This window comes from Panthera tigris, chromosome D2, assembly GCF_018350195.1.
Source record: "Panthera tigris isolate Pti1 chromosome D2, P.tigris_Pti1_mat1.1, whole genome shotgun sequence".
NCBI classification, from domain to species: Eukaryota; Metazoa; Chordata; class Mammalia; order Carnivora; family Felidae; genus Panthera; species Panthera tigris.
Window position 1 is genome coordinate 76835981 of NC_056670.1, and position 12076 is coordinate 76848056.

General features: G+C 41.2%; 1 protein-coding gene across 6 annotated transcripts in view; it reads right to left on the minus strand.

The window, feature by feature from the left end:
- Window positions 1-436: 436 nt before the first annotated feature.
- Window positions 437-12076, minus strand: part of ATE1 (arginyltransferase 1) — a 153908-nt gene continuing 142268 nt past the window's right edge. For 5 of the 6 annotated variants that reach the window (XM_042960798.1, XM_042960796.1, XM_042960795.1 and 2 more), the window contains one exon: window positions 437-939. In XM_042960798.1, the coding sequence (XP_042816732.1) occupies window positions 761-939 (179 nt within the window). In that variant the 3' untranslated portion in view covers window positions 437-760. The remainder of the gene's footprint in view (window positions 940-12076) is intronic. The other variant, XM_042960797.1, reaches the window with a different exon arrangement.

The window sequence follows — 12076 nt, forward strand, 5'->3', positions numbered from 1 at the left end:
ACACAAAGAAAACTCCATCTCTTAGATTTTTAGAAATACAGCAAATCATCTACACAACATGTATTCTGCTGTCCAAACTGGGATACTCTTGTAGTAATCGTTCTAGGAAAAACTAATCCCGTCAAGACAACAGACACGATGGGGACTGTCCTGGGTAGATGAATATCTGATGTTCACATGACATCCTTTCTTCAATGTTTATATTCTTTTGAGTTTTCTATTAACTACATAACATTCAGCAGTAATTTAATACTGAACACCGAATAACAACACAGTCTCGTTCTCCTGAGAAGACGTTTTCCAAGTGGTGAGACAGACCCCCTCGCTGTCCTCCCCACACGTAAGGTTTTGTAGCATAAACTAATGTGTTGAATGGATCTGAGAAGTCTGTTGTAATTTCTTTGACAAAAAAAAGCACAACAGTGATTGAAATTACTTAAGATCCACTTACTAGTTTTACTTTCCAAAATAGTAACATGAGAAGTTTACACCGTATCTTGCTCATAAAACAAACTTCCAAAATGATAAGCCCCAATTACGAGGCTAGGTCACGACGTATTTTTAAAATCTTTGTATTAACCAGGAGATTCTCACAAATACATTGCCACAAAATATTTTAGAAAAGCCGTATCATAGTCAAAATAAAAAAGTCTAATCTGTGGGCGGGTCCGGAACGTCCCCGGAGGGAGGGGCATGTACCGTGCGGCGCGCGTCACGGGCACAGGGTGGGCGCCCGGGCGGGAGCGGGGGCGGCGCGGGTTCAGTTCCGGAACAGCAGCATCCGCTCGGAGCACGTCTGCCCCACCAGCCTCGCGTACTGCAGCACAGCGGCCTCCTCGCCCGGGTCTTTCTGCTGTTTCTTGTAAACGCCGTAAGGCATTATGGCTTTCTTGTAGAACACCTGCAAACGGTCAGGGTCTTTACTGCGACCTTCATCCACTGCAATAAGAAAGAAAATATTCATTAAGAAAGTCTCATGTCCAGCTACTTCTCATTTCTGAATTTAAAAATGTTTAATTTCTGGGGCGCCTGGGAGGCTCGGTCGGTTGAGCGTCCGACTTCAGCTCAGGTCATGATCTCGCGGTTCGTGGGTTCGAGCCCCGCGTCGGGCTCCGTGCTGGCAGCTCAGAGCCTGGAGCCTGCTTCGGGTTCTGCGTCTCCCTCTCTCTCTCTGCCCCTCCCCTGCTCACGCTCTGTCTCTCTCTCAAAATATTAAAAACAAATGTTTAATTTGAGTAATAATTATGTGTTAAGATGTTCTCCTCGAGCCGTGTATGTTTAAACGAGGGCGTGCGGCATGAACATTAAGATGAACCTGAGTATGTTAATAAATAAATGCCCTGACAAAAGGTGATAAATTCCCTCCCCTAAGAGAGCTGGAACATCCGGAAGAGAACTGCATGCAATTAAACAACCGGCCTTGAACACATTCCTTTCTCCTAACGGGAAAGTTTACAACTCTCTAGCATCTTTCCTGGGTCTGAACTGAACGGACCTTGCCTGTCCCCAAGCCAACGTACTGAGGTTCTCATCACTGCAACAAAGCTTTCTGCAACCCAGCGGCTTGGCTGACTCGAGCCCAGCAGGTCAGCGCACTGGGCAGGCAGGGTCCGGGGGCAGCGGGCAGATTCTTCCGGCTTTCGTGGAGGATGCGGCAGGGATGGCCAGCGGCTGCGGCTCTCGCTTCTCCTCTTTTCTCACAGAAACAAATCCCTGGTTTCTGCAGGACACAACGGTCGCCTGGAGGAAAGCCTGATTCCCAGCTGCTCCTGCTGTCGGGTGCGGCCTCGTGACCAAGCTCTGGCCAACAGGATACGAGCAGGAGTGTCTTGTGGCAGTTTCTAGGAATCCTTTAAAAGAACAGCTGGTCTTGTGCCCTCTCCCGCTTTTATTTTTCAACCCTTCCTTCACTGTGCTGCCTGCTTCATGAACGTCATGGCAGGGCTGCCCACCTGTCTCCTCCTGAGCTCGAGACTATGAGATTTCTCTTAGGTCAACAAAAACTGACGCAAGAAGGAACTCCGGTACCAGAGGACTCCGCGGGCTAAAGCTACCAGGGCAGCCCCGGACTGCCGATGTAAAGAATTTCATAGAAAAAAAGAAACTCCCTGGTTTCAGCCAATTTACTCTAGGTCTCAATTAATGGCAGCTGCTCCTAATTCCAGCGGATACAGGGACCACCCCGACGGTGTGCACTTCAACGTATAATGTCTTTTATCAGGGACTTGGCCAGGCCACTTCCAAGAACCATCCTCCAGCTGCGGTTCTCAATCCTGAGTACATACTGGGTCTCATGACTGCCTGTATATCTCACCGACAGTTAATATGGGGCTGAATGATAAAGCACCAGAGAAACCTTGTGAAAGTGGTTTTACGAGTAGAAAGTTGAAGAAGACATTTATGATATAATACTCCCTGCATATCCCCCTCTCCCTTGAGCACTAGGCATATAACCACCAACTCCTCTTGCCCACAGGTCCTGTCCCTATGCTATAATAAAAGCACATTTTGGCACTGAAAACGTCTCAAAAATTCTTTCTTGACCGTTCATTCGTGGCCCTACATAATGTCTACATTTATAAAATGATGTGTAACCATTTAAACATTTACCCTAAAATATTTCAGGACAAACACACTTTTAACATTCAAACTGATGGAACATTCTAGCAAATAAAAATGTAAAATCTGATATGCCATCATCTTATTTTATCTAGAACGAATGCCACTCTTTTATTCTTTGCTAATATGACACATAAAAATAGAAAATTAGGGAAATCCCCACCATGCAGAATTTATATGAACTATTTTTTAATGTTTATTTTTGTATTAAAAAAATTTTTTAATGTTTATTTTTTTGAAGAGATGGAGAGACAGAGCGTGAGTGGGGAAGGGGCATAGAGAGAGAGAGGGAGATACAGAATCCGAAGCAGGCTTCAGGCTCTGAGCTGTCAGCACAGAGCCCGACGTGGGGCTTGAACCCATGTATCGCAAGATCATGACCTGAGCCAAAGTCAGACACTCAACCAGCTGAGTCGTTGGCTCAGTAAATGGAATGCAGAGCCACAAGGCGTCGGTAAGAGAAACAAAGGGAAAGATATTATCATAAATTTTTAAAAACCTGATATTTCAGTAACTTGAACTAACTCAATGAATTCTCTGGGAATTAGTCATCAACAAAATTACCAAATATTCAATAAGCACATTAATTTTTAAATTAATCTTTTTCTAATCATAAAAGTTATGCAAATTGCACTACTAGGTATTTACCCAGAGAATACAAAAATACAGATTCGAAGGGGGTACATGCACCCCGATGTTAACAGCAGCATTATCTACAGTAGCCAAATTATGGAAAGAGCCCAAATGTCCATCCACTGATAAAGGAATTGTGGTATGTGTATATATGTCTATATATTAGAATATTACTCAGCTATCAAAAAGAATGACATCTTGCCATTTGCCACAACATGGATAGAGCTAAAGTGTATTATGCTAAGTGAAATAAGTCAGAGAAAGACAAATACCGTATGATTTCAACTCACGTATGGAATTTAAGAAATAAAACAGATGAACACAGGAGAAGGGAAAAAAAAAAAAGAGAGGGAGGCAAACCATAAAAGACTCGTAACAATAGAGAACCGAGGGTTGCTGGAGGCAAGGTGGGTGGGGGGATGAGCATTAAGGAGGGTACTTGTGATGAGTACTGGGTGTTATATGTAACTGATGAATCACTAAATTCTACTCCTGAAACTAATTATTACAGTTTATGTTAACTAGAATTTAAGCAAAAACTTAAAAAAAAGTAACGCTTGTAAAAACTCAAATAATCCAGAAATAAAAAAATTGAACGATGTCAGCACATGGAACCCTTTCTCCCCCACTCCTCTTTTCCTCAGCAAACTTCCACCCACGTTATCAGTGTTCAACAATTTCAGAGGATACATTTAAATATTAGGAGTTTCGGATCACATTCTATCCATACCTTAAATTAAGGCCAGAAAATCAAATCAATCACCCTTTCAGTGGATATACTGTATTAAACTTCAGAAACCGCCGATTATCCTTATAGCGAAAATACGATGCGCTTTTCTCGGCTTAACGATCTGCAGTGTTACTGTCCCTAGTTGCATCTGCAATGAAGGTTAATTCTGATTCGCGGCACATTTTATATTATTAGTATTAAAACCAATTTAAAACCTAAACAAGAAATATTCTGCCAGATTCTTCCATCCAAGTACTAACCAGGCCCGACCCTGCTTAGCTTCCGAGATCAGACGAGATCGGGCGCCTTCAGGGTGGTATGGCCGTAGACACTGCCAGATTCTTAAGACACCAAAAATGTGGATTTATTTACTCAAGTAAAACAACAACAACAAAAGCATTCCGGCACCCTCACAAAACGTTTGTGATCATCCTGAATCGCTCGCCTGGTAAGTGTCATCGGTGCTGGTAGACAAAACCCCACACAGCTAAAGCCACGTGGCACAACAGGCCTCTTCTTGAGGGGACTCGAAATTGACTAGAAAAATAAGCCACTCTGAGATTAAAGGCCATCTGCCATCGCATCCAAGGGACACTGCCAGCTTACTGACAAGTCTTAGAAAGGTGTGCCAACAAGGACCTCTTGCACCCTTTCTTTCTCTAATGTATCACAGTTTTGTAAGATAAAAACCAAAGGCAATCCCGCAAACTCTCAGAGTTGAGCATCTGATCACTGGCAATACAAATATGCTGTTAAATCTATGATGTTTTAATCTTCAAGGGAAACTCGTCATGATGGGCAACGACTGCTGGATTTTCCCCAGCTTTTTATTCGCAAGGGATGAACTGCACCTCACAGGCGCTTTCCGACAAAAAGAATCTAGAGCTCACGGCTTTACTTCTTCTTACGGGGATTTACCTCATTCGTGATTCTCCTAACGTCTAGGATTCCCAGAAAATGATGAAATGGTCTATTTTCTTACCTTCATTATTTACTGGTAGAACATTATTTCACAAACATGAAAACAAGTTACATGCTTGACAGTTTCTCAGGACGATGGCCGTGCAGACGGCAAATGTGGCAACGCGAATGAAGCTGAAGTTGAGTGAAACTGTGATGCAACAAAAAGAGTGTGGAATTGTGAAGAAGGCATGAAAGAACCCAACTCTGAAACCAGACTCAACTATGGGAAGTTCACTATCAAGTATGATTTAGAGTATCTTCATGTGACAAGAGGTATTAACAAACGTTTCGATCACTATGGGGAAGGGGGAGAATCCGTGAAAGGCAGATTTCAGCGCGGGCAGCAAAGGGCCGGGCAAGGGAACGCGTGGCACGTGTGACAGAAATGAACTCCACTCGGCAGCTACTTGGTCAAGTTCACTTGGTGGGAGGCTCAAAAAATTGCTCTGGGAATCCAAAAGCAGTCGGGGAGAATTACACATTTTCATAATCTATAAGGAATAATGTTGCTAGTCATTTCTCTTGGAATATTCTTTTGGACAAAATGAAAACAAATCTAAACTTAGCTTATGTAAAATACCATGGAATAGTAGCTTTATTGACATATAATTCTCCTACAATTCATCCATTTAAAGCGTACGATTCAATGGTCTTTAGTGTATTCACAGACTTGTGCAGCCATCAAAACAAGCAGTTTTAGAGCATTTTCAGCATCCCAGAAAGTAACCCTACACCTACTAACAGTCGCTCCCCACCCCTCCTAGCTTCCCTAGCCCCAGGCAATACCAGTCTATTTTCAGTCTCCACATGCAATCTTTTGTGACTTACTTCTTTCACTTGGCACAGTTCGCCCACGCTGCAGCATATAATTGCACTTCATTCCTTTTTATTGCCAAATAATATGCCATTGTATGGACACGCTGCTTTTTACTTATCCAGTTGATGGGCACGTGGGTTACTTATACTTTTAAACTATTACGACTAACGTTATGAACATTCAGGTCAAAGTTTTCGTGTGCTTTCACTTCTCTTAGATATATACCAAGGACTGAAACTGCTGGGTCATAGGAAAACTCTACATTGAACCTACTGAAGAAAGGCTAGACTGCTGTCCAAAGTGACTGCACCGTTTTATATTCTATCAGCAGTGTAGAAAGGTTCCAATTTCTTCACATCCTCATCGACACTGACATTACAGCCATCCCTAGTGTGAATGAAGTAGTATCTTACCACGGTTTTGGTTTGCATTTCCCTGATGGCTAATGATGTTGAGTTTCTTTTTATGTGCTTGTTGGCCATTCACGGATCTTCTTTAGAGGGATGTACATTCATGTCATTTGCCCATTTTTAAACTGAGCTTTTTATGGAGTTCTAAGAGTTGTTTGTGTATCCCGGATACTAGATCCTCACCAGATAGATGATCTATGAAAACATCCTTCCATTCTATGGACTCTGTACTTTGTTGATGTGTCTCTTGAAGTGTAAAAGTTTTAAACTTTTGATGAAGCCTAATTTATTCATTTTTTTCCTTTTGTTACTTGTGCTTCTGGTGTGATATTTAAGAAATCACTGCCTAATCCAAGGTTAGGAAAATTTACTCCTATTTTTTTCTAAGAGTTTTATGGTTTAGCTCTTACATTTTGGTACAATCCATTTTGAGTTAATTTTTGCATATACTATGAAATAGGGAACAAGTTTCATTCTTTTGTATGTGGTGATCCAGTTCACCCAGGACCATTTGTTGAAAAGATTCTTTTTCTCTCACTGGAATGTCTTGGTATCATTTCTAGAAATCAGCTGATCATAAATATGAGAGCTAACTTCTGGACTCTCAATTCTAGTCCACGGATATATAGGTCTATGTGTCACAACCACACAATTTTAACCTTATTCTTCCTTTTCATGACTGTTTTGGTTATTCTGGATTCCTTTAATTTTCACATGAATTTTGGAATCACCTGTCAATTTATGCACAGAAGCCAGCTGTTATTTTTTAAATTTATTTACTTCTGGGAGAGTGCAAGCAGGGGAGGGGCAGACAGAGGGGGACAGAGGATCCAAAGTGGGCTCTGGGCTGACAGGCTGACAGCAGCCAGCCCGATGTGGGGCTCGAACTCATGAACCGAAAGATTATGACCTGAGCCGAAGTCGGACACTCAACCAAGTGAGCCCTACCAGCTGTCATTTTAATTGGGATCGCATTTAGTCTGTAGATCAGTTTGAGGAGTACTGCCATCTTCCCAATATTAAGTCGTCCAATCCATAAACATTGGATGTTTTTCCATTTACTTAGGTCTTTTGTAATTTCTTTCAATATTTTGTATTTTTCAGATTATAAGTTTTATACTTCTCTGTTAAATTTATTCCTAACAGTAATTCTATCTTTTTACCCCTTTTGAGGTGGGGGGTTGGGGGGGGGTGGGGGGGAAGGGGCAGAGAGAGAAGGAGACACAGAATCTGAAGTAGGATCCAGGTTCTGAGCTGTCAGCACAGAGCCTGACATGGAGCTTGAACTCACAGACCACGAGATCATGGCCTGAGCCGAAGTCAGACACTTAACCAAATGAGCCACCCAGGTGCCCCAGAAAATCATCATTTGGCAACCATCTCAGTAATAAATGATTCAAGCAAGAATCATCATTAATGGATATAAAAACTGGTAGATAGAAGTTTGATAAAATAGGATATTTACAATGTCTCAAAGTATCTCCCTATAAAATATTAATTTCTTATTAACATATACAAAATGCTAATTTTACAGTGGAGACACTTGACATTATTATACCAAGTGATACAAATTCAAGTCCCCAGCAGTGAGATGGATTGACAGTGCGACTGACTCCTCGGATGATGCAGTGAGAACGCAGTATCAGTTCTAGGGTGTTCTTGCCAAAACGAAGTAACCTGCGTCCAATTATGAAGAAACGTAACAGAAATTGATGAACAGAAATTAAGGAACATTCTAGAAAGCAACTGGACTGTGTCTTCAAAAATGTCAAGGTAATGAAAGCCAGGGTGTACTAAGGAACTGTTCTAGATCAAAGGAGACTAAAGGGACATGACAACAAATGTAGCCCACAACACTGACTTTTACTCTGGTTTGGTCTGCCTGTGTGTACATGGGCTTCTGTGTAATACATGGTGCTAACAGAACATTGCTACCGTGCTCGTCTGGATGGCTGCCTGTGTGGAAAAGTATCCCTGCTCTCAGGCAATATATACATTGAAATATTTAAGGATGACGGTGCAAGAGATCTTCAACTTATTCCCAAATGGTTCAGAAAAAAATACAGAGTAGGGGAAAATGAGAAGGCAAATGTGGTAACACGTTCACAACTGGGGAATCTGAGTGAAGGGTGTGCAGTTCCTCGTATTAGTCTTAAACTTTTTCTGTACATCTGCAAGTATTTCAGAATAAAAAATTAACATGCTAAACTATGTTCTTCAGCCTCTCATCATATTCTATGTGTATATTTTTAAACCCAAGCATTACATTTACACTTTTTAATTGTTAAATTTTGTTCTGACATGCTCTCATCACTACAACCTATGGAGGTATTTTCAGATTCTGTTTCTTCTGTCAGAGAGCAGAGTTATCAAGATGAAGAATAAAAATCTTAAGTAGAGTCCTGAGAAAAAGGAACTGTAAAAGGTAATACTGTATTTAATGTAAGTCAATACATGGATATCTGACAATTTTTTTATTATCAAATATACTGAATTAGTTCCTTTTATGATCTATGATGTTCAGTTGATTTAACAAATTAGTTTTCATTTTATTTTTTAAAGTTTATTTATTTTGAGAGAGAGAGAGCGCGCACAAGTGCACAAATAGGGGAGAGGCAGAGAGAGAGGGAGAAAGAGAATCCCAAGCAGGTTCCATGCTGACGCGTGGCTCCAAATCACCAACTATAAGATCATGACTTGAGCTAAAATCAAGAGCTAGCTGCTTACAGACTGAGCCACCCAGGCACCCCTAGTTTTTTTTTTAATCAACACCTTTAAATTCCACATGTGACAGTTTGTTAAAGTTAATACAATAATAGGTAATCTCACTGGTAACCTCACTGATAGGTAACCCCATTGGGTCACAAACAAAGCCATTAAAAATGAAAGTTAGCCATAAAATAACTTCCAGTGACTGAACTTGACATTGAGTTAACTTTGCTTCTTTCCAAGGGAACCGAGCTAGACACGTCCAAAAGTACCTTCAAAGGGCAAAAACCTTTAAGAATTTCCAGGGGCATAAAGTTAAATTCAAAATTACAAAATTACAAAATTTTTACCTACAGGCAAATACAAATTCATTTTTCTTTGCCAAAGGCCTCATTCCAGGAATCTGTCCTCTTCCCCATTCTTGGCCTCAACCCATCTGCAAACAATCTCTGTAAGTTACAGTACCTCCTTCTACTAGTTCCTTTTTACTAACTTTCATAAAAGCTTAAGACTGCCACCTGGCAGAAATAAACAAAACTCTGACCCCTGCTCACCCTCCAGTTAATCTTATTCTACTTTTCTCTCCTTCGTTAAAGGGTATTTAATGTCCATTTCCTCGTGTCCCACCCACTGCACAATCTGTCACGCTGTGTGTCTCAGCCCCGTCCAGTCTACTCTATTCACTAAGGGCAAAGGTCTCACTGTTCTTGAATACGGCGAACACGGTTCCGTCCTCGTCTCCCTCAGCAAAGCGTAAACTCAGAAGACCACCTCCCTCCTCCCTGAAATCCACTCCAGCCTTTCTGACGCCACGCACCCCGCTTCTTCTCTTTCCACCAGGGCAATTCTTTGCCTGATCGTTCCATGTTAGGAGTTACACAGTATTCCGTTCTAGGTCATCCTCTCTTTTTGCTCTACACTTTCTCCCTAGGAAACCTTAACCATGTTCATGGATTCAATTTCCATCACTTAAGTCTGACCTCCCAATCCTCAGGTTCCAGCCTAAATCTTTCTTTTGAGCCCTAGGAGACTCGATAATACTAAGTGGAGCAGAGATGGGAGGCTATAGTCTACAACTTGTCTTCTGCTGGGCAAATTCACATGCTCTTGGTCAGAGCAATTCTTATTTTAGGGATGTGTCCTGCAGAAATATTAGTATGTGTGCAAAAAGATGTATATTTAAAAGTATGTTGTAGCGTTATTTGTAATAGCAAAAAATTTACAACTTAAATGTCCATCAATGAGGTAACTATTATCAATAACGTGTATCATTGTCCGCAGCCATTAAAAAAGAACAAGTAAACACATGTATACCATATGGCCCCATAATTATGCTTCTCAGTATTTCCCCAAATGAGCTGAAAATTTTTTAAGTTTTTTTTTTTAATGTTTATTTATTTTTGAGAGAGAGAAAGAGAGAGAGCAAGTGCACACAAGCAGGGGAGGGGCAGAGAGAGAGAAGAGACAGAATCTGAAGCAGGCTCCGGGCTCCGAGCTGTCAGCACATAGCCTGATGTGGGGCTCAAACCCAGAAACTGTGAGATCATGACCTAAGCCGAAGTCAGATGCTCAACAGACTGAGCCACCTAGGGGCCCCTAAGGTTTTTTTTAAGATTTATTTTTTAAATAAGCTCTACACCCAATGTGGGGCTCAAACTTGTGACCCCAGATCAAGAGTCACATGTTCTACTGACTGAGCCAGTCAGGTACCCCAAGGAACGGAAAACTATGTCCACACAAGAACCTACAAACAAATGTTTAGAGCAGCTTTATTCATAAGTGCCAAGATACAGAAGCAACCAAAATGTGCTGCAATGAGTGAATGAATGAACACACTGGGTGATACATTCATACAATGGACTATCATTCAGTGACGAAAAGACAGCAATTTTCAAGCCATGAAACAACACGGAGGAACTTCAAATGCATATTACTAAGTGAAAGAAGCCGATCTGACGAGGCTACGTACCGTATGATTCCAACTATGTGACACTGTGGAAAAGGCAAAACTATAGAGACAGTAAAAAAATCAGTGGTGGCCAAGGGTTGGTGGCTTTGAAGCGGGGATGAACAGGTGGAACACAGAGGGTATTTAGGGCAACGAAACTATTCTGCAGGCTCCTGTAATGGGGGATACATATCATTACACATTGTACATCATACAATGTACACCACGAAGAGTGGATCCCATTGTCAACCATGGACTTCAGTTAATGGATCAATATTGGCTTATCAACTGTATCGAATATATCTCACTAATGCAAGATGTTAATAATAGGGGAAATGGGAGGTGGGCGTTGGAGGACAGATGGAAACTCTCTGTACTTTCTGCTCAGTTTTTCTGTAGACTTAAAACTGATCAAAAAAAAGTCTAGTAATAAAAAAAAACTACAAATGAGAAAAATGTGAGATAATGACAACAGGGGAAAGTGGGTGCGGGGGGTACAGGAGAATGCTCTATACTATCTTTGCCATTTTTCTGTAAAGTTTAAACTCTTCTAAGAAAGTTTACTTTTAAAAGGAATGAGGAAGTTCGTGATAAAACATTTTCACGATAACCTAATTTTAATGTAAAAAACCAAGCCACAGGATATTTTAGAAGGATTTAATTTACACATATAAATTCTAGGTTTAAATAAATGATGTGATTAAAAATTAAAATTAGAAAATATACGCACAGGAAAAAACCCAAACTTCCCACCAAACTTCAATAGTGCTTACCTCTGCAGAGCCTGGGGTGTGGATATGTATGCTTATATGCACGTGCACTGGGATATGTTGTGGGATTTTAACTTTCCACACCATATTTTTAATAACAATCATATAATCAATCATGTTTCTAGTAAAGAAAATTTTCAACACAAAGAAGCCACCTAGGGCTAAAGTGCTGGTGAATAAATAAATATGAAGCGTCCAGCACAAGACCGATGCTAAAAGCAGCAACAGAGCTACAATTACTGTTGATAGAATTCCCACTTCGGTCACTTCGCCCTTATTTAAAGAGAGTGCTCACATCTGTGCGGCTTTTAGCAGGTGAAGCCGTGAGTCAGAGCTGGGTAAGGAGAACGCCTGCCTGCCGTGTTCTCGGGTACAGGGGGGAGCTTCTGAGTCAGCTGACGGGGACTGCACACAGCACACGGACCTGCCTCAATGCGAAGTCACCCCTGAAGGCTCATCTAGACTTCTGGACCAATG